The sequence below is a fragment of the Phyllobates terribilis genome, unplaced genomic scaffold (genome assembly GCF_046119375.1).
Source record: "Phyllobates terribilis strain yellow unplaced genomic scaffold, ASM4611937v1 Scaffold_9__5_contigs__length_417890890, whole genome shotgun sequence".
Taxonomy (NCBI): Eukaryota; Metazoa; Chordata; class Amphibia; order Anura; family Dendrobatidae; genus Phyllobates; species Phyllobates terribilis.
Window position 1 is genome coordinate 55,507,848 of NW_027362769.1, and position 25,756 is coordinate 55,533,603.

General features: G+C 48.1%; 1 protein-coding gene across 1 annotated transcript; it reads left to right on the top strand.

The window, feature by feature from the left end:
* The first annotated feature begins 1,065 nt into the window (after nt 1-1,065).
* Nucleotides 1,066-19,355, top strand: LOC141160821 (testis-specific serine/threonine-protein kinase 6-like). Its single transcript, XM_073645615.1, has 2 exons — nt 1,066-1,608; nt 19,015-19,355. Exons 1-2 carry the CDS (start codon nt 1,066-1,068, stop codon nt 19,303-19,305), a joined length of 834 nt encoding a protein of 277 aa, XP_073501716.1. The 3' UTR covers nt 19,306-19,355.
* Nucleotides 19,356-25,756: the final 6,401 nt, after the last annotated feature.

The window sequence follows — 25,756 nt, forward strand, 5'->3', positions numbered from 1 at the left end:
GTCACTAGTGCGACCACACTTAGAATACTGTGTACAGTTCTGGTCTCCGGTGTATAAGAAAGACATAGCTGAACTAGAGCGGGTGCAGAGAAGAGCGACCAAGGTTATTAGAGAACTGGGGGGTCTGCAATACCAAGACAGGTTATTAGAGGACTGGGGGGTCTGCAATACCAAGACAGGTTATTACACTTGGGGTTATTTAATGTGGAAAAAAGAAGGCTTAGGGGTGATCTTATTACTATGTACAAGTATATGAGGGGACAGTACAAAGACCTTTCTACTGATCTTTTTACTCTGAGGCCTGAGACGGGGACAAGTGGGCATCTTCTACGTCTGGAGGAAAGAAGGTTTAATAATAATCACAGACGCGGATTCTTTACTGTAAGAGCAGTGAGACTATGGAACTCTCTGCCGCATGATGTTGTAATGAGTGATTCACTATTAAAATTTAAGAAGGGCATGGATGCCTTTCTTGAAAAGTATAATATTACAGGTTATAAATACTAGATTCCTTGATAGGGCGTTGATCCAGGGAACTAGTCTGATTGTCATATGGAGTCAGGAAGGAATTTTTTCCCCCAACGTGGAGCTTAGTGTTGCCACATGGTTTTTTTTGCCTTCCTCTGGATCAACAAGTTAGGCTATGGGTTGAACTAGATGGACTTAGTCTTCATTCAACCTTAAATAAAAACTATGTAGTATTTGGTCAGTATTTCACATCAGTATTTGTAAGCCAGGAGTGGGTGATAAATACAGAAGTGGTGACGTGTTTCTATTATATTTTTCCTTTGACTGTAAGTCAAAACCAGGAGTGAAACAAATACTGAGGTAAAAAACTGACCAAATACTGAATGTGTGAATGTGGCCTTACTATGAAACAGTCCTACGTCTAGGCATTAAAAGCTGGGCACAATCCAATGCCAGTTATACTTGTAACTATGGCAACCAAATACAGGTCATAGATAGGCCCATTATGACTCGTCTAGGGTGAAATCACTATCAGTGGGGACGCTTCCGTTTCTATCAGTGTCAATCAAGTCTGAAGGCTGGTCTCTTTCTGCCATCATGTCCATTGCTGATCGTCTGCTAGAGCAGCTGGGATACAATACATTATGCACCATTGGTGAAGGAGCCTTTTCAAAGGTGAAAATGGCCACATCTAGGAAACACCAGTGCAGAGTGGCCATTAAAGTGATCGACAAGACAAAAGTCCCAGCTGAGTATACCATGAAATTTCTCCCCCGTGAGTTGGACATTTTGAGGAAGGTTCGACATCCTAATGTCATAACTTCTTTTGAGTTTATTGAGATAAATAATGGCCTACAGTTTATAGTAATGGAATTGTGTCTCACAGACCTCCTGGCGTTAGTGCAGAGTACAGGATGGCTGCCAGCTGAAAAGGCCAGAAGCCTTTTTAAGCAGATCACCAAAGCCGTCCAGTATCTGCATAAGCATCATGTGGCACACCGAGATCTGAAGTGTGAAAATGTACTTATCACATCAGATCACAATGCAAAGATCACAGACTTCAGCTTCGGGATCAGGTTCACAAATGGCTCCAATTTGTGTACCACTTACTGCGGATCTCCAGCATATGCTTCTCCTGAGGTGAGTCAGTATTCAAGTAGTGTTTTATCTTTTATAGATATGTTGTCCAAGCCCTGATGTTTAGCAATAGTTAAGGTTCTATTGTATCTACCTAGAATTTAAAAGGGAATCTGTCATTAGGTTTTTGCCATCTAATATGAGAGCAGCATGGTGTAGGGGCAGAGACCCTTATTCCAGAAATGTGACACTTACTGGGCTGCTTGCTGTAGTTTTGAGAAAAACATTGTTTTATCAGCAGTTTATCACTAGAGGACAAGTTAATCTGCTTCCAGGTAGTATAACCACACCCTGCCACTGATTGGTAGAAAGTTGCCAATCAGTGGTGTGGGTGAGGTTATACAGAGCTCAGCATTCAGAGACCTGGAAGAGCTTCAGCACATAAAACTGATTTTTATCAAAACACATTAAAGTAAGTGAAATCAGGGTCTCTGCCCCTACATCATGCTGCTATCAGATAAGGTACCAAAACCTGGTAACAGATTCCTTTTAAGCTCTTCCCCAAATACACTTTAGATAGTTGTCAGCCAAATGGTGGTTTAGCAGATCTTTTGGCTGGGAGCGAGCTATACGCTCCCATACACAGGAACACTTAGTTTGCAAAGTGCTCCTGTGCGATTCGCTGCCAGACATCTCTGGCGGTCGGGGTCTCTCTTAGAGAACTAAAGGATCATCAGACGCGCCGGATACTTATTTCTCCTGACGTCATCTGGAGGTGACCCACATAAACAGAGTATCAGCTGAATCCGTTGATATCGGCAGGTTTGAACTACATTAGTGTAATGTGTATGCGGGCCAACAGATACTAAGAATATACAAAAAGTTACATATTCTTAACATCTGTTAACAGATGCTTTCTTACTGGTCATGATAATCACTCATTTATCCGAGTGCAAAGGAAATTGGCGGTGTTCCTAGGAATTAATCCACATGATCCAACACTTTGGTAACACTTCTGTTATTTCTTAGGCATTAAAAACATATCAATGCAGACATAGAAACACATTTCAAACCTTTCATTTTTTGTGTGTAACATACCTGCCTACAAACATGTGCATTTAAAACCAAATTGTAATTTACCAGTACGTCCATCATAACGGCACGACAGGAGTTAAGTCCTCTGTTCCTCTAGGGACAGGAAACACATGAGAGGTTAAAAGCCCCCCCCCCCCCTCATCACACCCTCAGTGTTATTCCTGTCCCTAGCAGGACAGGACGCTAGGGAGAGGCTCTCTCTGAAGTTTAAAGATACCTGAGAGCCAGGGGGATCGGGGGGGTCTGAACTCTCCCCTTCCTTCGGTCCAGAGGCTCCATGCTGATACCCCACTGAGCGGGGGACCCTCAGCCAGAAACTGCCACCATGCCGCTGTATCCCCCGGACAGGGGGCTCTGAGCGTTGAGCTGCCCGCCGGCGATGTCCTGAAGGGTCGGAAGCTGCGTGCACTCCAGGGAGGAGCGCTGTATACTTGGGGTGGAGTAAGGTAAGCGGACATCCACTTTGGGCCAGCGTGCGTTCCAGGGTGGAACGCACACCACGTGGGCCTGTCCTTCCGGAGCGATGACGCTGGGAGGCTGGACTTCCGGCGGCCAGACCGCAGAGGTGACCGGAGGCGGTGGTGAGCCTTCCGGGCACGTTCAGAATGGCGACAGATTTTAGGACACATCCCTGCCAAAGCAGCGGTTGTCGTTGGGGGCGTGGCCTACTCACCTGGATTAGGTAAGACCCTATAAAAGGGTACACCTCAGGCACATACACTCTGACACCATGGAATCCAATCCTACACGGTCAGAAGCCCCAGGGGCGGACACAGACTGTAGTGGGCCCCTGTGCAAGAAATTTTTGGGCCCCCCCCCCTCCCTTCATAAGGTAACAAAGTTATGTAAACATAACCCCCCCATGTGCATCTCTCATCCCCCCTTGTGCAGCTCTCATCCCCCCCATGTGCAGATCTCATCCCCCCCATGTGCAGCTCACCCCCCCGTGCATCTCTCATGCCCCCCCGTGCATCTTTCATCCCCCCATGTGCATCTCTCATCCCCCCATGTGCATCTCTCTTCCCCCCCATGTGCATCTCACCCCCCTGTGCATCTCTCATCCCCCCCCCCGTGCATCTCTGATTCCCCCCACTCCTAGTTAATTAATTGTATTTAAAAAAAATAAAACTTGTTATACTTACCCCCATGCGATCCCTGCAGAATCCTGGCGCTCGTCCACGTCGCTGCCACCAGGTTCTCCTGACGTTCGGCCATGTGATGGCGCCACATACATAGCCAGCAGCTTTTGTTTTGGCCAAAAGATTTTTAAAGCCGCCACCACGATAAGGTAGACTCTTCTGGCCGGGCCCTACTCTAACCTATTAAAATTTTCTTAAAATATCCAATACTCTTTTTAGATATATTTTTATTTAGTTTTCTTTAAGGGAATGTGTCATATACATTTTTTTTTTAAAATGATCAATAATACCACATACAGGGAATACCGCCACATCATGACCAGACCACATATTACCACAACATAGTGACCGAATAATACCACACAGAAGGGAGAAAAACTGCCACACCATGACCAGACCACATATTACCACCACATTACTAATATTACCACCACATTACTAATATTACCATAAGTGTCATTATACACGGGAGCTCTATACATGGTATGTATAATGTAAGTGTCCAGGTAATCTAGTGATCACCAGTGACATTATACACAGGAGCTCTGTATATAGTGTCAGTGTACAGGTAATACAGTGATCACCAGTGACATTATACACAGGAGCTCTGTATATAGTGTACAGGTAATACAGTGATCACCAGTGACATTATACACAGGAGCCAAGTACATAGTATATAGTGTAAGTGTACATGTAATACACTGACTCACTGGTGACGTCTCTAGGTGAAGTCCTTCAGCTACGCTTTTCTCCTTCATCCAGCACAGACCGCCATCACGTCTTCCAGCCAGGTCTCGTCTCTGCATAAAATAACACAGTTATCTAGAGCACATTCTCCAACTTCTACATTACGCAGCTGAATACAGACGTGCATCCACCATCAATATATGGTTAGTTATTATGCAACCTACCATTCCAAATATAAATGGTAATCCACCACGGTGCCCCCATTAACTGTAAATAGGCACTTAATATATAATTTAATTAGAACCTCTACTCTTTCCGCCAATTTGTTACCAGATACACTCCTGCATCCACAACGCCCTACTCTATACTTCCTGCTCCCCGCATTCATTATTTACATGCAACCCCCTGCCCCAATTCATTATATCATGTCCGTGCTCTCCCCACCCCATCATTTATCATTTACTCTCCCCCACCCCACATTCATTATGTGCAGCTCATTATCCCCCTACTCCCAATTCCCCCATGTGCAGCTCTTATCCCCCCCATGTGCAGCTCTCACCCCCCCATGTGCAGCTCTCAAACCCCCCCATGTGCAGCTCTCATCTCCCCCCATGTGCAGCTCTCATCTCCCCCCATGTGCACATCTCTCACCCTCCCATGTGCACATCTCCCACCCACCCCCTCATGTGCACATCTCTCACCCCCCCATGTGCACATCTCTCATCCCCCCCATGTGCACCTCTCTCATCCCCCTCCCCCACATGTGCACCTCTCTCATCCCCCCCACATGTGCACCTCTCTCATCCCCCTCCACCACATGTGCACCTCTCTCATCCCCCTCCACCACATGTGCACCTCTCTCATCCCCCTCCACCACATGTGCAACTCTCTCATCCCCCTCCACCACATGTGCACCTCTCTCATCCCCCTCCACCACATGTGCATTTCTCATCCCCCTCCACCACATGTGCATCTCTCACCCCCCCCCACATGTGCATCTCTCATCTCCCCCCCCACATGTGCATCTCTCATCTCCCCCCCACATGTGCATATCTCATCTCCCCCCCCACATGTGCATCTCTCATCTCCCCCCCACATGTGCATCTCTCATCTCCCCCCCACATGTGCATCTCTCATCACCCCCCCACATATGCATCTCTCATCTCCCCCCCACATGTGCATCTCTCATCTCCCCCCCCCACATGTGCATCTCTCATCTCCCCCCCCACATGTGCTTCTCTCATCTCCCCCCCACATGTGCATCTCTCATCTCCCCCCCCCACATGTGCATCTCTCATCCCCCCCCCACGTGTGCATCTCTCATCTCCCCCCCCACATGTGCATCTCTCATCTCCCCCCCCACATGTGCATCTCTCATCTCCCCCCCACATGTGCATCTCTCATCTCCCCCCCCACATGTGCATCTCTCATCTCCCCCCCACATGTGCATCTCTCATCTCCCCCCCCCACATGTGCATCTCTCATCTCCCCCCCACATGTGCATCTCTCATCTCCCCCCCCACATGTGCAGCTCTCATCTCCCTCCCCACATGTGCAGCTCTCACCACCCCCCCATGTGCACATCTCTCATCCCCCTCTCCCACATGTGCACCTCTCTCATCCCCCTCCCCCACATGTGCACCTCTCTCATCCCCCTCCCCCACATGTGCACCTCTCTCATCCCCCTCCACCACATGTGCACCTCTCTCATCCCCCTCCACCACATGTGCACCTCTCTCATCCCCCTCCCCCACATGTGCACCTCTCTCACCCCCCTCCCCCACATGTGCACCTCTCTCATCCCCCTCCCCCACATGTGCACCTCTCTCATCCCCCTCCCCCACATGTGCACCTCTCTCATCCCCCTCCACCACATGTGCACCTCTCTCATCCCCCTCCCCCACATGTGCATCTCTCATCTCCCCCCCCCACATGTGCATCTCTCATCCCCCCCCCCACATGTGCATCTCTCATCTCCCACCCCCCCACATGTGCATCTCTCATCTCCCACCCTCCCACATGTGCATCTCTCATCTCCCACCCCCCCATATGTGCATCTCTCATCTCCCCCCCATGTGCATCTCTCATCCCCCCACATGTGCATCTCCCATTCCCCCCACTCCTAGTTAATTGTATTAAAAAAAAAATAAAACTTGTTATACTTACCCCCATGCGATCCCTGCAGAATCCTGGCGCTCGTCCAAATCGCTGACACCAGGTTCTCCTGACTTCCGGCCATGTGACGGCGCCGTCACATGACCGGAAGTCAGGGGAATCATGAAGGCGCTGCTGCAGCGCTGAGATGTCCCGGACCCGGCGCTTAGCATGCGGCCGGGGGCCCCATGAGGATAGAGACGCGCAAGAGGGGGGCCCCCAACGGGGCTCCGAGGGGGCCCCTACCGGCCGGGCTCCATACTGGAGTCAGGACAGTCATGCCCTGATGGCGGCCCTGCTGGAGGCTGGAGGGGCCCCCTCTCCCTCGGGGCCCCCGTTGAATGAACGGGCTGCACGGGCGGTAGTTCCGCCCCTGAGAAGCCCCTTCAGAGTCCCTGGGCAGTGTGAGTACAGTCTTAGGCCCTTGCCTGGATAACTGAACCCTATAATCCAGGACAGGTCTTTTATTAGCAAATCTCCTGTGTTCTTTTTTCTGGATTAGGATAGGGGAGCCCAGAGGTCCGGATCGTCCTCCAAAAAATCAAGAAGATGTGTATCCTGTAACACTAAGCTTCAGGACTCATATAAAAAGCGGCTGTGTAAAGAATGTATAGCTGAGGTTGTAAAGGAAGAAAAAGCTTCCTTTTTGACGGATATGAGATCTATGATCCGTGAGGAGGTCCAGAACACAGTCTCGAGCCTTATACCTTCCCATACACAGCCGTCACCCCAAATAGTTCAACCCTCTCCTCGCCAGAAAAGACCCAGTTGGGAGATGGAAGAGTTGTCTGAGGAAGGAGAATATTTAGACTCAGCATCAGAGCACAGTCTGGAAGAGGACGAGGATCGCTTCTTTCGGTTACCCTCACAAGAGAGAAAAAAATATATCTTCTCTGCAGAACATACGGATGAACTATTGAAATCTGTTAGGCATACTATGAACTTGGAGGTCTGAGGACTCAGAGAAATAGAGTGTTCCCAGTAAATGAGCATTTGAAAGCAATGATTATGGATGAATGGAAAGAAGTGGAGAAAAGACTCATTGTGCCAAGAGACTTTAAATCCCATCTTCCTTTCAATCCGGAGGACATCAAACTTTGGGAGGAAATCGCTATCAGACTCTCTTCCTATGTTAAAGCTGGCGACGCAATTCATGGCTGATGCCTCGACCGAATCGGTCAGATTCGCAGCTAGATGTAGTGTACTATCTAATACCGCTAGACGGGCAATATGGCTAAAAACATGGTCGGGTGATAGGCACTCAAAAAATAAGCTGTGCTCAATTCCTTTTTCGGGTACCCGGGCCTTTGGTCCAGTGTTGGACGAGATCCTTGAGAGAGCGTCTGACAAGAAAAAAGGGTTTCCTGAGGATAAGAGATACCGGCCCTTTCGTGGAACCCGTCGCTCCCTTAAACGTGATTACAGGGGTAAGGGTAAGACAGGGAGATGGTCTTACAGGAAGGGAGGAAAGGACAGAGCAGATCAGGTCTCCTCTGGGGCCCCAGCTAGACCATGACGCCATTGGAGTGGGGGGCAGGCTTCGTTTCTTTCGGGACAAGTGGGCGTCCATTACAAAAAATCAATGGATCCTGCATTCCTTAGGGGAAGGTTACAAAATAGACTTTTCCCATACTCCCCCTCGTCGTTTCCAAATCACTCGTCCTCGCTCCCCCGTAGATCTCAGAAGTTTATGGCAGGATATATTAGTCCTTCAATCCCTACATGCGGTAAAACAGGTTCTCCCTTCAGAGCAGGGTTTAGGCCATTATTCCTCCCTCTTCTCGGTTAAAACCCTCAGGCAAACGCCGTACGGTTATAAACCTCAAGCCCCTAAGCCAGTGGGTGGAATACAAAAGGTTCAAAATGGAGACTATAAAAACCAGCATTCCATTGATAGAGAAGGGATCGGTAATGTGCACCCTAGACCTCAAGGATGCATATTATCATGTTCCAATTCACCCAAGTCACCAGCAATACCTAAGGTTCGCTCTAGAGCAAGAGGACACAGTACACAACTTTCAATTCACTTGCCTACCCTTTGGTCTGTCCTCGGCCCCCCGAATATTTACGAAGGTTATGACAGAAATAGCGGCCTTCTTAAGAACACAGTGGATTGTAATCATCCCTTACCTGGATGATATACTGTTGGTGGCTGAGTCAGAGTCTCTTCTTCTCAGTCAACAAGATCACACAATCAAAACCCTGGAATATTTGGGGTGGAACATCAATTGGGAAAAGTCAAGCCTCCAACCAAGTACCACAAAGGTATTTTTAGGGGTACTTTTAGATTCCAGTCTTCAGAAGTCCTCCTTGCCTTAGGAGAAACAGGAAAAAATAAAACTGGAGATTTACAACTTCGAGAAGGGAAAGACTACCTCAATCAGATACGCCATGTGGATCTTAGGATTAATGACTTCATGCATTCCCAGTGTGAAATTGGCACAGGCCCGTTCAAGACCGTTGCAGAAATCGATCCTGTCAATTTGGAACAAGAGACCATCGGGATTAGACAAAAAAATGAGACCGTCAAGGGAGCTAAAAAATTCCCTTTCCTGGTGGACAGACCCTTCGAATTTAGAAAATTCAGTAGACTGGATCCTTCTTCCTTCAATCCAAATCCATACGGATGTCAGCCAAAAGGGCTGGGGAGCAAGCATAGGAAACAGATATCTACAAGGGATATGGCCCAAAGAGATACAACACAGGTCGTCAAATTTCAGGGAGCTAATGACAGTCTGGGAAACTCTTCAAAGATGTCAACATTTGCTCAGAGAAAATCACGTAAAAATTTTCTCAGACAACGGCACCACCATCTCTTTTCTTCGTCGACAAGGAGGTCCAAGAGGAAAATGGTTACAATCCTTGGCGGCAAGAATTTTCCACTGGGCGGAGAGAAATGTTCTTTCAATATCGGCTATTCATCTAAGGGGGTCCAAAAAAGTGGTAGCAGATTTTCTCAGCAGAGCAAGAGTTGGTCCCTGAGATTGGGAACTAAATCCAGATGTTTTTCATCAAATCATTCAACGATGGGGCACCCCGTCCATAGACCTGTTCGCGACCAGAAAAAAACAGGAAGCTGCAGCGCTTTTTCTCCTTGGACTCGGCCGACAGCCCAGAAGGAATAGATGCCCTTTCTCAATCATGGGGAACAAAACTGGTGTACGCCTTTCCCCCAGTCCCTCTTATCTCAAGAGTACTAAGGAAAATCCAACAAGAGAGGGGAGCTCTTATCCTGATAGCGCCTTACTGGCCCAAAAAGAGCTGGTTTCCTCTGCTACACTGGATGTCGGTGGATCACCCAGGCAGGAAAGATCTTCTATTGCAGGGTCCCTTATTAAATCCGCACATCCAATTCCTCCAGCTGACAGCATGGAACCTGAGAGGCGGATCCTAGCCTCTAAGGGCCTTTCTCATCGAGTGATTACAACTCTCCAAGCCTGTAGGAAACCAGTAACGTCAGCCATCTATTCTAGAATCTGGAGACAGTTCTGTAGCTTTGCAGGTGAGTCTGTGGGAAATTCTTCTCGCCCCAATATTCCAAAGATACTGGATTTCCTCCAACAGGGGTTTGATAAGGGTCTGAAACCAAATACGTTAAAGGTTCATATCTCGGCCCTAAGTACTTTCTTGGACTACTCCTTGATAGACCACCCATGGATATCAAGGTTCATAAGCAACTTCTTGTTTAAGACCTACGATAAGGAGCCTTTCTTGTTGCAGTTACTACAGCGAAGCGGGTAGGTGAGATCAAGGCTCTCTCACTTCTGGACCCATTCCTTAAGATCCTGGAGGACAGATTGGTTCTTAAACTGGATCCCTCCTTTCATCCTAAGGTGGTGTCCAGTACTAACCTGAATCAAGAAATAATACTGCCATCTTTCTGCCAGTCTCCCAAAAATGAAAAGGAAAAATCCTTCCATACCTTGGATATCAGGAGGGCAGTTATTCGGTATATAGAAGTTACAGCCCCCTGGCGGAGAGGCTCAAACCTATTTCTGCAATTCTCGGGTGTGAATAAAGGCAAGAAAGCTTCTAAGCCGACTCTAGCAAGGTGGTTAACAAGGACTATCGCCCTCGCATATGAATCAGAGGGGAAGGATCCACCAATTTCCCTTCAAGCTCATTCCACTCGAGCAATCTCCGCTTCTTGGGCGGAGAAAGCGGGAGCATCAGTAGGCCAAATCTGCCAGGCAGCAACCTGTTCTAATATATCCACATTTAGTAAACATTATAAGTTAGATGTATTGTTCAGTCAACAATTAGCCTATGGCTGTAAAGTCCTTCAGGCAGTAGTCCTGCCCTAAACGTTCCAATTTTGATTTGGTATGTCTCCTGTCGTGCCGTTATGATGGACGTACTGGTAAAATAGGAATTATTCCTACCATTAATTACATTTACAGGAGTCCATCATAACGGCACCATATTGCCCTCCCCTGCTCTTGACACTAATATAATAAAATAGAGTTGCATCCATCCTGGTTGATGATTAGCACAAATGTAGCACCCCGAGGGCTCGGCTGCTACAGGGGTATTGCACCTCAGACCAGAGGTGTGATATTCCACTCCCGCGTAAGGATGGAGTGTGGACTAGGGCTCAGTAAGCTGCATGCACCACACACACCCCATTTCCGAGGAACAGCTCAACGGTGCTCCCACTAGACAGAAGTGCAGGCACGACAGCATCTGTTCCTGGCTGGAGTGGGGAGGGGGTGGAATACCCAGTGGTGTAGGAGCAGATAGGGGTAGGTCTCTGGGCATAGGTAGGAGCCCATTGGTTGCTAGTCACCTGGGCTCGGGTGTCAGAAGGAGGTATATAAGGTGGGCACCATCTTAGGACAGGAGCGAGTTCAGTGGAGACAGTCTGAGGAGAAGACAGGAAGCTGAGCCCCTGCATGGGCTCTGCTCTGCAGGCAGGCCTTGTCAGGAGGCTGGAGCCTGAGAGAGAGAGAAAGGAGAATGAACAGAAAGGACAGTAAGAAAGGAAGCAAGGAACAGGAACACAGAGAAAGGCCCAGAGACACGAGGACAGAAGGAACCCCATATGCCCAGGAGATACAGGGTGAAGGGTTGGCAGAGCAGGGTACCGGAACCCAAATTGGTGGAGGCGACTAATCCTCAGCCAAAACCGGAGGTTGTGACCACATCTTGGTGCGACCCCTCACTACATCCACCAGGAAAGCATACCACATAGGGTCAGGGAAACTGGAGAGAGGTTTCGCCAACAGAAGGCCCGAGGAAGCTGGACAAAGGTGGGTCACTGGTGGGGACGGCCAGAGAAAGGAAAGGAAGGGAGTCCTGTGCCACGCTCTGGAATTGCCTGGGAGTTGGTCGAGCCCCTTGCCTGGTGGACGCAGCACGGCTTGGGCAGTCACCGCCGGTACCGAGGTGACTAGGACCAGTAAAGAGCTGTGAGTAAAGCATTGGAAACTGCAACCACACGTCTCTGTGTTTCATCGCCGCACCAGCACCATTAGTACTGGGACGCTCACACCATTACCACCATCATCCACATTAGCTGCCCTGAGGCAATACTTCTCCCGTGGGGAGTCATCCCATACTCAGCTGCGCAAACAACATCAGCCTCAGCGGTCTGCAGCACAGCGGCGGTCCCCACTGACCGCAATCCACGGGTGGCGTAGTCGGACACTTATTACAATACAAATAGACTGCCACTGGTTTGACCACCCTGGGCACGGGCCGGGTCACCGCCACACGGAGACTACAACCCCCAGCGATCCGGCTCCGGGTATTCCCCCTGCACAGCAGCACAGCACAGGCCCAGGGGGTGCGTCACAAACACTGAGGGTGTGATGAGGGGGGGCTTTTAACCTCTCATGTGTTTCCTGTCCCTAGAGGAACAGAGGACTTAACTCCTGTCGTGCCGTTATGATGGACTCCTAGAAACGTAATTAACGGTAGGAATAATTCCTATTTTCAACAAACTTTGAATAAACAGGCACAGTTACAGAAATGCAGTAATGTATGTTATCAAAGAAATCATTTTCTTTCCCCATTCATCAGACACTTCTTCATTCCCTCATGCATCCTGAATTTGTCATCCACTGAGAAAAAAGCAGCCCAAGTCCGTCTTGCTTAGAGGAAACAGACTACAAGTGGCATGTGACATAGCCAATTACACTCTGTGGAGAGGGGAAGGGTGGGGAGGAGTTATGAGCAGGGAAGAGAACAGACAGGCTGACAGAAAAACATTGTGCAGAGCTCTCAAACAAGTGTTTTATCTCACTTCAAAGTTTGAGTCAGATCAAGACAGCTCAGCTCTGCTATATAATGTCATCCATGTTGCTGCTGCTTGTCTACATGAGCTAAAAAAGTGAATGAAGAACAGGCATTCCCTTGTCTGTGCTGTGCTGTTTATGGGTGAAATTATAGCCTGTCATCCAGGGGAATACATAGAAATCACGGGGTCCCATAGCAGAAGTTCTATTTGCCCCCCCCCCCCCCAAAAAAAAATAGTAATAATATTCAGCGGGGTCACAGAAGAGCATATCTCACAACTTTGCAACTGACGCGTCCAGGGGATGGGGACGACTCGGTACCCGGGCCTTTGCCTGGTTTGGGGATGTCGCGGTGGTCGGCTCCCGGGCCCGTACCCTGGGGTCACTGTTGAAAAAGGGGATTGGAACTTGGATAGAATGTAAAAATAAAGTAAATAGTTTGTGACGCCACCTGTGGTACCTGGTAAGGTTTACCAGCGCTGCTGCAGACCTCCGGGGGGTGATGGGATGGCAGCTGAGATGTGGACAAAACTGAACTCATCATCTTTCCCCCATCTCGCATATCTTCCCCACCTGACCTTTCTATCACAATAAACGACATCACACTTTCCCCTGTACCAGAAATCAGCAACCTCGGAGTAACCCTTGACTCTGCCCTGTCCTTCAAACCCTACATCCAAGCTCTCGCCACCTCCTGTCACCTCCAGCTCAAAAATATTTCCAGAATCCGTGCTTTCCTCAGCCCTGAATCTACTAAACTGCTTGTGCATGTCCTCATCATCTCCCGCCTCAACTACTACAACATGCTCCTCTGTGGCCTTCCTGCTAACACTCTCGCACCCCTCCAGTCCATCCTTAATTCTGCTGCGCGACTAGTTCATCTCGCCTCGCTACTCCTCTGCTACCCCCCCTTTGCAAATCCCTCCACTGGCTCCCAATTGCCCAGCGTATCCAGTTCAAACTACTAACACTGACCTACAAAGCCATTCATAACCTCTTTCCTACATACATCTCTGAACTAATCTCCCGATACATTCCCTTACGTAATCTCCGGTCCTCACAAGACCTCCTTCTCTCCTCCACACTTATTCGTTCCTCGCCCAATCGCCTTTCTCCCGAATATCCCCCATCCTATGGAATTCTGTGCCTCAACACGTCCGATTATCCGCCACATTTGGATCCTTCAGACGGAACCTGAAAACCCATCTCTTCAAACAAGCTTACAGCCTGCCATGACCTTGCCTGCTGCCACGTCAACAACACCGGAGCTACCGCAACCCCCCAACTCACTGTCTCCTTCCCCATTCCTGTAGAATGTAAGCCCGCAAGGGCAGGGTCCTCTTCCCTCTGTACCAGTCTATCATTATTAGTTTGTTTACTGTAAATGATATCTGTATTTGGTATGTAACTACTCCTTATGTACAGCACCATGTAATCAATGGCGCTATATAAATAAATAATAATAATAATGAGTCAATGGAAAATTACCATTTTTCCACTAAAATGTTGTTTTTAATTTCCAAAAGGAGAAAATGAACAGTACAATTTGTTGTGCAATTTCTCCTGAGTATGACAATACCCCATTTGTGGTAGAAGAATACTTTTGAGGCACAGTGCGAAACTCAGAAGGGAAGGAGCACGATATTGGAGACCTGATTTTGCTGGAATGGTTTGATGGTGCCATGTCACATTGGAAGAACCCCTCATAAGCGACCCCACTTTACAAACTACACCCCTCAATGAATTTAGGAATTGTTTTTTATAGGGGGGCTATGCCATCCTCCCTGTGGTAAAAGTGATAAGATGGCATTGTTCTTCGGGTCAGTATGATTACAGCGATACATTTATATAATTTTTTTTTTGCCGCTTTTACACAATACATTTTTTTTACAAAAAAAAAATTGTTTTTCATTGCTATATTCTGAGAGATATAGTTTTTTTATTTCTCCACTGACAGAGGTGTGTGGCTGCTTGTTTTTGTGGAACAAGATGATGTTTTCAGCTATACCATTTTTATTTACATTCCACTTATTGTTTGGGGTTATGATGAAAGATCATAGGTTTTTGCCATGTTTTTTTTTTTACTTTGTTAACTGAAAGGGTTAACTAGTGACAGTTTTATAGATCGGGTCGTTCTGGAAGCGGCGATACCAAATGTGTACTTTTTTTGTTTTAATATAAATATACATATTTATTGGTATATTTTTTTTTATTCTTTTACTTTGTGATTTTTTTTTTAAATATATATTTTTACAATTTTTTTAAACTTTTTTTTTTTTCTTATTTCACTTAGTCCCTTTATGGAACTTTAAGTTTTATTACTCTGATCACTGGTATTAGTGATGAGCGAGTATTGCTCATTAACTCTTTCGGGAAGCACGCTCGGGTGCTTGCTGAGTATTTTGGCGTGCTCGGGGTTTCATTCATTGTCACCGCACCTGCTAGTGTCACGGCTGTTTGACAGCTGTGACACATGCAAAGATAGCCTAGCAAACAGTGCTGTCGGAACGCGCGGTCCTTGGGCTCTCTTGCGGTTGTTGTGACATGTGAGCCCGGCGCCCAATCAGCGCTGGTGTCACTGTCCTCACCTTCTTATGAATTGAACATGAAGAGAAAGTCAGGGCTGCCACTGATCTGACTTCCTCTTCATGTTCAATTCGTTCAAAGGTGGAGCCAGTGACGCCAGCGCTGATTGGGCGCCAGGCTCACGTGTCACAACAACCGCAAGAGAGCCCTGGGACCGTGTGTTCCAACAGCACTGGAACGGCTTTTTTATTTTACCGCCGCCAAACATTTAGATCAAGAAGGGGTTCTAGTAGTGGACAACCCCTTTAAGGATGCTTACACACTGCGTTTCAGCACCCAGTCGTTGTTCCTGTCGGGGCTTAGGTTCGAACCACCCCCCCGCTCAAAACGGGATTCAAGTTTATGCACCAAGGGGGCCATAGACTATAATGGTTGTCTGAGTGTCCGTCATAAATGATGCACGATGTTCACTCTGCCGGTACCATTATAGTCTATGGCCTCATCAGCACATACGATCGAATCCCGTTTGGGGAGGGTTCAGATGTAAATCCCGATGGGACCAACGAACGGGTGCCAAAAAGCAGTGTGAAAGTGTAGCGCCCCGAGGGTTCAGCCGCTACAGGGGTATTGCACCTCACCCAGAGGTGTGGTATTCCACTCCCGGGTAAGGAGGGAGTGTGGAACAGGGCTCGGTAGGCTGCATGCATCACACACACCCCATTTCCGGGGGACAGCTCAACGGTGCTCCCACGAGACAGAAATGCAGGCACGACAGCATCTGTCCCTGGCTGGAGTGGGGAGGGGGAAGCACACCCAGTGATGTAGGAGCAGGAGGGGACGGTTTCAGGGCATAGGTAGGAGCCCATTGGTTGCAAGTCACCTGGGCTCATACACAGAGAGGGAGGTATATAAGGTGGGCACCATCTTAGTTCAGGGTTCAGTTGAGTAGAAGGAGTGAGTTGAGTACAGTTCAGCCAGGAGTGCTGACAGGGAGCTGTGGCTCAGCCAGGGCCCAGCTCCAAGAGGCAGGCCTAGAGTGAAGGCCAGAGCCAGAGGAGAAGGACAGTAACAGCAAGGAACAGGAACAGAAAGGAACAGAAAGGAAAGAAAGAAAGGAACAGAACACCAAGAGAGGCCCAGAGACACGAAGGCAGAAGGAACCCCAAAGGCCCAGGAGATTGCGGGTGACGGGTTGGCAGAACAGGGTACCAGATCCCAAGTTGGTGGAGGCGACTAATCCTCAGCCAAGGACCGGCGGTCGCGATCATATCTTGGTGCAACCCCTCACTACACCTACTAGAAAGGCATACCACATAGGGTCAGGGCAGTGAGCACGAAGCCCTCCCAAGAGAAGACCCGAGGCAGCTGGACAAAAGTAGTGTCACTGGTGGGGCACGGCCAGAGAAAGGAATGGAAGGGAGTCCTGGGCCACACTCCGGAATTACCTGGGGGTTGACCGAGCCCCTTGCCTGGTGGACGCAGCACGGCTCGGGCGGTCCCACCTGCGCACAAGTGACCTGGATGAGAACTGTGAGTAAAGCATTTGAACTGCAACACCTTGTCTCTGTGCTTTCTCACCGCGTCAGCACTACTAGTACTGGGACGCCCGCACCATCACTCCTATCGTCTACTACACTGCCCTGGGGCTGCACTCCTCCTGTGGGGAGTCACACCTCCTCAGCTGCATACCCCATCAGCCCCAGCGGTCTGCCTTGCAGCGGCGGTACGCACTGACCGCAATCCACGGGTGGCGTAGTCGGACAATTAACTTAAAACCCCACAAAATACCGCCATTGGCCTGACCACTCTGAGCCATGGGACCGGGTCACCGCCACGGATACTACAACCCCCAGGAGCCCGGTTCTGGGTGCCCCTCGGCCCAGGAGGCGAGTCAAAAGCACCCCAACACAAGCTAGCTCCAGATGGTGCACTTTTAGGCAGATGCTGGCTGTGTAACAGCCATAATCTGACCAGTATTGAGCAGACTCCGTTCCTGATCGCTTTCCGTACATGTGCACACTGACATAATTAAGTAACACTATGTCACAATCAGAGTGTATGTGGCGCCCCTGCGGGTCCAGTTGCCACAGAGGTACTGCATCTCAGCCAGAGGTGTGGTACCCCCCTCTCAGGTAAGGAGGGAGCACTACATGGGACCCACACACTCACATCCAACACTACACCACTCCATTAGGGAGGGTCCAGATAGCTCCTGAGGGAGAGCACAGACCCGGTCCCTGTTTGGAAGGTGGAACTAAGTAGAGGAGGTGGGTGGAGGAAGTAGTTTAGGGGAGCACTGAAGGAAGAGTATAAAAGAAGGGTGGAAACATCTAGAAGGGGCCATTCCTAGTTCCAGTGCTTGGAGCAGGAGTTCAGTGAGTGAGGACCATGGAGGAGAGGGGCCCAGTCAGAGAAGCCCAGTAGGAGCATGAGGAGAGAAGACAGGAGCAGTGAGGAGGGCTACAGAGAGAGAGAGGATCCTAGGGGCACGGGAAGTGCGGAGTCCACCCGTGCGCACGAGTTCACGCTGACCGTGAAGGGATCAGGCCGCAGTAGGGGACCGGCCCCAGACTAGTGGAGGATTGCAAGACTCAGCTAGCAAACTGGAGGTTGCGGTATCTTCATGTGCCATAGCCAAAATCCACATACATTCTCTGAAAAGGTGGCCTTATAGGACAAAGGGGACAGACAGGACGTCGCCCAACAAGGCCCGCGGCCACTGGCTCGGGACACTGTGTGTGAGGTGCAGGGCAGGAGGGCGAGAGCAAGCGCTGAGAGATGACCTGGGAAGGTACACCAAACAAAAGGGGTCCCATTCAAGTGCACCCAAGTTATCTGAGAGTTGGCTGGATCACTTCCCCGGAGGACACAGGATGACGTGGGCGGTTATAATCTGGCAGTTGTAACCCGGAGCATCTTAATAACTGTGAGTAAACACTTGAAGACTGCACCCCACTGTGTCCTTCAGTTAATTGCTGCGTCACCTGCCTTGCACAACTCCAACATCTCAAATCATTTATTTAACTGCCCTGGGGCCTAGCTCTACCCGTGGAGAGCCGAACCATCTCTACTGCGTCACCAACAGCCCCAGTGGATCTGAACAGCAGCGGCGGTCACCTATGACCGCATACCACGGATGACGTCACGAACATTATCCCCAAAACTTTATTCCCCTTTTCTTTATTGTGTTATTTGACTGTTCTTTATTGACCCTGCTGGGCCACGGACAAGGTTACTGCCACCGTGACTACCCCAAAAAGGACCGGCCCGGCTACCGAGTACCCCACGGCCCAAGGGGGCGCATCATGTGCAAGGGGCTTGAAAGGCTAGTCCGGCATTAGCAAATTAAGCTAATGCTGCTTTCACCTCGGATATCTTTCAACTGATGAAAATCTGTAGCATGTTTACTTTTTCTAAATGACCGCAGCATTTGAATGAGATTAGTAAATTATAATCCTTGTGTTTAGTATTCCAAAACTAGCAGCCACTAAAACTCTTATGGTAAAAATTATTGGCTAATTGCTGCACTGACAAGAAATTGTCGTGATCCCCTGTGAGGATGATGAATGCAAGTAGATAGAGTAAATATTTCCGTGTTGGAGTAAAGAAAGAAAGGTGTTTTTTTTTTGTAGGTGCTGCATGGTGTTCCCTATGAACCAAGAAAGTCTGACATTTGGAGCCTGGGAGTGATCCTCTACGTAATGGTGACCGGAATAATGCCATTTAATCAGACAAACTTGAATACACTGTCAAAAATTCAACAGACAGAAGTTGTGTTTCCCAGAGCTGTAGAAGTGGAAGAAAAATGCAAAAGTTTGATCAAAGAAATCCTGCAGTACAACCCTAATGATCGACCTGACATCTGCACCGTCATAAAGCAAGATTGGCTACATGCCGCACCAAACATCCAAATCCAGCAATAAAGACGGGTGAAAGCCACTGAATGAGGTCATTTGTAGATGAAACATAAACATAACAGAAGATATTTCACATTGCTTTATTATAGCTCCTGTTGATTGTGACTTTCCACCAGATTTTGGAGTGCCTGTAGGAATTCATCCACAATAGCATTTGTAACGTCAGACACCGATGTTGGACAGGGCTCTTTCAGGACACATTATTTTCTACACATCAATCCATGTTTTAATTGCTCAGCCTTTGTCTACAGGGGCACAGTGATGCTGGAGTAGGAAAGGGCCTTTCCTACATTGTTGCCACATCTAAAATGTCTTGGTATGTTGTGAACAGTAGCTGAGCTAAGGTACTCAGTCAAGCGAGCAGCATCTGAGCTGCAGTATTTGGGTGTAGCCACTATGCAGTGTTCAGCGCTGTGCTGTTCTGGATCCATACACTTACATTGGACTCTGGCTGGATGTAATCATTTCTTCATCCTTCACTAATAGACATATACAGATATGCTTAGGGTTGACTGTTATGTAGCATCTGACTTCGGGAACCACTTGGATCAGCAGAACCAAGGAGTTATAGCCCAGTCATTCACCAGATTTTTTTTAATCCCTCTATTCCCTCAGCCTGTGGCTGAGCTTCAAAGCAGACTGAATTTTACTGAATGCATATTGTGGCATTGCTCTACATAGCACTAGGGATCATATGATCGCATATTCAAGTCCCCTAAGGGGACTAACAGGTACAGTGAAAAGTAAAAGAAAAAAAACAAATGTTTAATATGAAAAAAAGAAATAACAAAAGATCAAATCACCCCCCCCCCCTAAAAAATATAAAAAAATACACATATGTGGTATCGTCACATTGAGAAAAGTCCGAGCTGGTATCACCGTAATGGTACGAATAGGCAGAATCATATTGCGAGGTCATTTTTACCTCAAAACGTACACCATAAAAACGATTCCCAAAAAACAATGTCAGAATTGCGTTGCATTGTGACCGGGTTTAGAAAGTGACAGAAAATTATTACCTACTTCATGACATGTTCTATATATACAACTAAGGCTACGGTCCCACTATCAGTATTCGGTCAGTATTTTTCCTCAGCATTTGTAAGCCAAAACCAGGTGAGGAACAATCAGAGGAAAAGTATAATAGAAACAAGTCACAAATTCTGCACTTATCACCCACTCCTAGTTTTGGCTCCCACTCCTGAGAAAAAATACTGACCGAATACTGACCAAATACTGATAGTGGGGCCATGGCCTTAAAGTGAGAGTTGGGACTGACAGCTACTGACACCTGCATCTCTCACTTTAAGGCCACTGCCCCAGTATCTGTATTTGGTCAGTATTTTTTCTCAGGAGTGGGAGCCAAAACTAGGAGTGGGTGATAAATGCAGAATTGGTGACTTGTTTCTATTATACTTTTCCTCTGATTGTTCCCCACCTGGTTTTGGCTCCGACTCCTGAGAAAAAATACTGACCAAATACTGATAGTGGGGCCGTAGCCTTAGGGTTGTTATATACAGTGAAAAATCAGATTGTTGGCAACATACACAATATATGGTGAAAGTAAAATCTGTCACAGGAAGGTAGGAAGAATGGTGGTCCTCTCAAAATGGTGGTCCTTTGAAGACTTGAGGTCCTGAATTGAAATCTATCCAAGGAGAATATTTGCATGGCCTTTGTATGGTCTCCCTGTGTTTTCTTTGAATTTCTAGGCACTCCTGTTTCTTTCCACACTTCGAAGACATATAGATTTGTTTTCCCTTTTAATCCTGCATCATCACTACCTGTATTTTATAGGCTGTTCAAACTGCATTTATCCAGTGTATCTGTAAGGGTGTGACAGGGACTGTCATATACCTGCCCCTGAAGGCAACAATTGTAGTGAGAATATTGACTTGGGTTTTAGTGCGTATTGTATGATGTATTATTGTATGATGTGAAATGTTCCTGTATGGGTACTGTATTGGTAATGCCTAAGGTAACCTGGTAGACTCAGCTTAGGGATAGGGACAGTATAGTACACAGTTTAGTGCTTAGTTAGTGATTGATAGGAACATTAGGGCAGATAGGCAGTGGTGGGCCTATTAGTGTATAAGATATAGGGAAAGTATAGGATACTATCATGCGGGGTATGGGGATAACCTAGCATATAACGACAGGAAAAGGGAAGGTTGCAAGGTTGCCCTACAAGTAGGGAAAGGGGGAGTGGAGACCACTAAACAGCTCAAACAACAAAAACTGACTCCCCTTTGAACCCTATATAGGTTCTGCACCTATCGCCGAGCAGGAAACCTGGCCCTAGCTGACCCTAAAGCTAGGACCTAGGTAGAGAGGGGGAGGGTTGAGCACTAGTCAGGACCACTGCAAACTAAAGTACACACAAGGGAAACAAACAAGGGAATACACTTAGCTTCAAGATGACACCAGAGAGAAAACAGCAACAATCCAAAGGAACTTCCAAGAAAATTTTAGCCGACAACTAGAATTTCAGGCCTGAATAGAATCAGAACACTATCACCAGTAACTCTCTGGAGAAACTGAGTGTAGTTAAGGATACAGCAAGGACGTATGTGGCGCACCCGAGGGTTCGACGGCCACAGGAATGCTGCACTTCTTTAATGGAGTGTGGTGTTCCTCCTCTGAGGTAAGGCCAGTGTGATGGTAGTGATCTAGCCTTTTGTATCCAACACCACATTTCTCCACCAGAGGGGGCTAGTATGCACTAGGTGCTGCTTCCCTGGTTACAGGGAGACTGGGGAACACAAAGTGGTAGGAACCAGTTAGTGGGTGTGGGTGGAGGAACACTAGTTGGTTACACTTCAAATTTCATATTTAATAGAATGCCATCTTTGATCTTGTTTTTTTTTGGTCCTTCAATCCTTTTGAGTGTTCAAACCTGGTCCTGTGTGGACCTGTCCTTCTTAGTGGTCGTACTGTGCTGTCATGAACTGTGTGTGATGTGACTTCCCTCCGGGAGCGCAGATCCTGTGTGGGCCTGCACCGGCATGGGACACAGCCCTCGTACCCCAATCTTTGGGACGAGAGGTAGGTTGCAGACAAGGAATGTCTCAACCCGGCCAAGGACCAGGATTCCGCGAGGAGCAGGGAGTCGCCTTCCCGCTGATACAGTGAGTGAGTAAAGCCTTGGAAGTTCACCCCTATGGCCTCCGGACTGTTCATTACGCGCCATACCACGCGACGCGGTGCCTGTACTCCCCGCGCTACTACTACTACCCCCCTTCATCCTGTCTTGCCTGCCCTGAGGCCCTGCTCCGCCTGTGGGGAGCAGCGAGAACTTTAGCTGCCATGACACCGGGCCTCAGCGGACTGCTAACGGCGCTGGTGGCCCTTCACCAGACACCACAGGTGGCGTAGTCGACAAATACCACTCAACCCTGAAAGCCCTTACATCCTTTTCAATGTGACGGCCCTGGGCACGGAACGGGTCCAGGCCACGACTGCACCCCCCCCTCAACATCTGACCCGGCTCCGAGTACCCCATCTTCCCAGGGCAGTGCTGCGAGTGTCACACGTACTAATAGCAGCAAAAGGTGAGGATCACCGCTGGGTCCTAAAAGTATAATCCTCAAGCAAGGCGAGGATTACCGCTGGGTCCTAAATAGAGAGGGATCATGAAAGGACCAGGAAGATGTTTGCAAGGCCAAACGCAGCGACCTTCTACAGCCGGATCCCGTATGACTGTCAAATCTGACACACCCGTGACAGTACCCCGCCTTCTACGAGTGGTCTCTGAACACTCAGGACTAGGTTTCTCTGGATGAGAGGCATGGAATGAACGAACCATCCTAGAGGCATTCACCTCTGATGCTAAAACACATATCCTTTCCTCTGGACCATAACCCCTCCAGTTCACCAAGTACTGAAGGGAACGACGCTGAAGACGAGAATCCACAATCTTCGAAATTTGGAACTCTAAATTTCCATCGACCATGATTGGGGGCAGCAGTAAGGGGGGAGGATTCAAGAGGTACCACATACTTCTTGAGCAGAGACCTGTGAAACACATTGTGGATCCTCAGAGCCTGAGGTAACTCCAGACGAAATGCTGCTGGGTTAATGACGGCGGTTATTTTATAGGGACCAATAAATCTAGGTCCCAGCTTCCAGGAAGGAACCTTCAATGATATTCCTGGTAGACAACCACACAAAATCATTTCGGTTCAGACCTGGTGAGCGTTTCCTGTCTGCCATAAGTTTGTATCTGTCTCCCGTGATTTTCAAATTACTCTGAACTTAGAAGAGAGCGATGAAGCAAAACGCTCCTCCTCAGAAACTCCCGAAGCCCCTCCACCACTAAAGGCACCAAACTGTGGATGAAAACCGTATGCTCCAAAGAAAGGTGACCTGTCAGTAGACTCTTGACGATGATTGTTTATAGCAAACTAAGCCAACGGTAGGTAAGTAAGATGCCCAATCCTCCTAGTTCTCTGAGACAAAACACCTGAGGTAAGTCTCCAAATTCTGATTTATGCGCTCTGTCTGTCAATTTGACTGAGGATGGAAGGCAGAAGAAAAAGACCACTGCACCCGCAGTCGAGTACAGAAAGCTTTCCAGAATTTAGAAATGAACTGGGTCTCCCGGTCTGACACCACATCGGAAGGAACCCAGTGAAGCTTCACAATCTCATTAATGAATACCTGAGCAAAAGTCTTGTCATTCGGAAGTGCCGGTAATGCAATGAAATGTACCATCTTACTGAACCTATCTACAACCACTAGAACCACAGTCTTGCCTGCAGATACGGTAGGTCAGTAATAAAATCCATGGACAAGTGTGTCCATGGTCTACTAGGAATAGGCAGCGGCAGAAGAGAACCAGACGGACGGGTATGCGATACTTTAGAACGCGTGCAAATACTGCAGTCACATGTTCAACCACATCTTGATGCAACCCCTGCCACCAAAAATGACAAGAAAGGAGGTCAGCAGTTGCCTTACTACCTGGATGTCCAGCAAGCACAGAGTTGTGATGTTCCCTAATTACTTTACGGCGCAGATTAGATGGTACAAATAACCTCCCCAAAGGGCAGGAGGCAGGGGCGTCCCCCTGAGCCTCCAACACCTCCCTCTCTAGGTCAGGGCACAAGGCCGAAATGACTACCCCCTTCTGCAAAATAGGGGCAGGGTTCTCATGGTCACTACCACCAGGGAAGCTCTGTGATAAAAGCATCAGCCTTGATGTTTTTAACCCCTGGATGGAAAGTGACAACAAAATTGAATCTAGTAAAAAACTGAGACCATTTAGCCTGTCTAGGGTTAAGACGTTTAGCAGACTGAAGATATGACAGGTTTTTATAGTCCGTGATAACAGTAAAAGGATGGACTGCCCCCTCCACCAATGTCACCATTCCTCGAAAGCCAATTTAATCGCCAAAAGCTCCCTATTACCCACGTCATAATTTCTCTTGGTCAAAGACAACCTTTTGGAAAAGAAAGCTCATGGACGCCATATTTACCAGGGTACGGAACCTAAGACAAGTCATCCCCAACCCCACCTCTGATGCATCAACTTCTACGATAAAAGGTTGAGAAACAACGGGTTGACTAAGTATAGGTGCTGTGGCAAAACATCTCTTTAAAGAGGAGAAAGCCTGCTGAGCGGAATTCGAACAATTAGAACAATCTGACCCCTCTCTTGTCATGTCAGTGAGGGGTTTCACAATTAACGAATAATTTTGGATACATTTCCGGCAAAAATTATTAAAGCCCAGAAAGCACTGTAATGCCTTCAGGCTGCGGCGTACATAGAAACCATGAAGCCCCATATCAAAAGTCCTAATTGGGCCCCCCCTTCCCTCTCGGTGGAGTAAGCGGGGTCACGGCGCATAGGAGTAGTCACAGAATGGCATGCTTCATAAATTAAAAAAACGGAAAGGGACATGTATTATATATGGCACATATAGAGTAATTTTGGTCCTATTTAAGCCACTTACTGTTCTCACCCACTACAATATTCCTTTTATGGCCCCACAGAGTATGATGTTTCCAAAAATGCATGTAACACATTGCATGATACCTCTCCATATACACACAGTATGATCACCCCAGTGTCCCCAAAACAGTATGATGTCCCCACAAGTAAATACGTCCACACAATATGAGACCCCCATATCACCTCTCACAGTATAATGGCCCCACCAGTACAATTCCTCCCCACACACACAGTATGAACGCTCTTACAATGGTCCCCACCAGAGTATGATGGCCCCCCTTGCGCTGCTCTGCTCTGTGCAGCTTGTGGGCTGAGGTTCCATACAGCAGGAGACTCAGACGGACAAGCTGGATGGTTCAGAAAGGGTCCGACAGCTCTGATCCACCATTGTATTCATTGTCTGACTGGGGTACATGGAACCCAACAGTGACATTGATTCTCAGACTCCACCTTAGCCATACCAGATAACAATGACCTGGAAGTGGAACGCAAAGTACACATCGC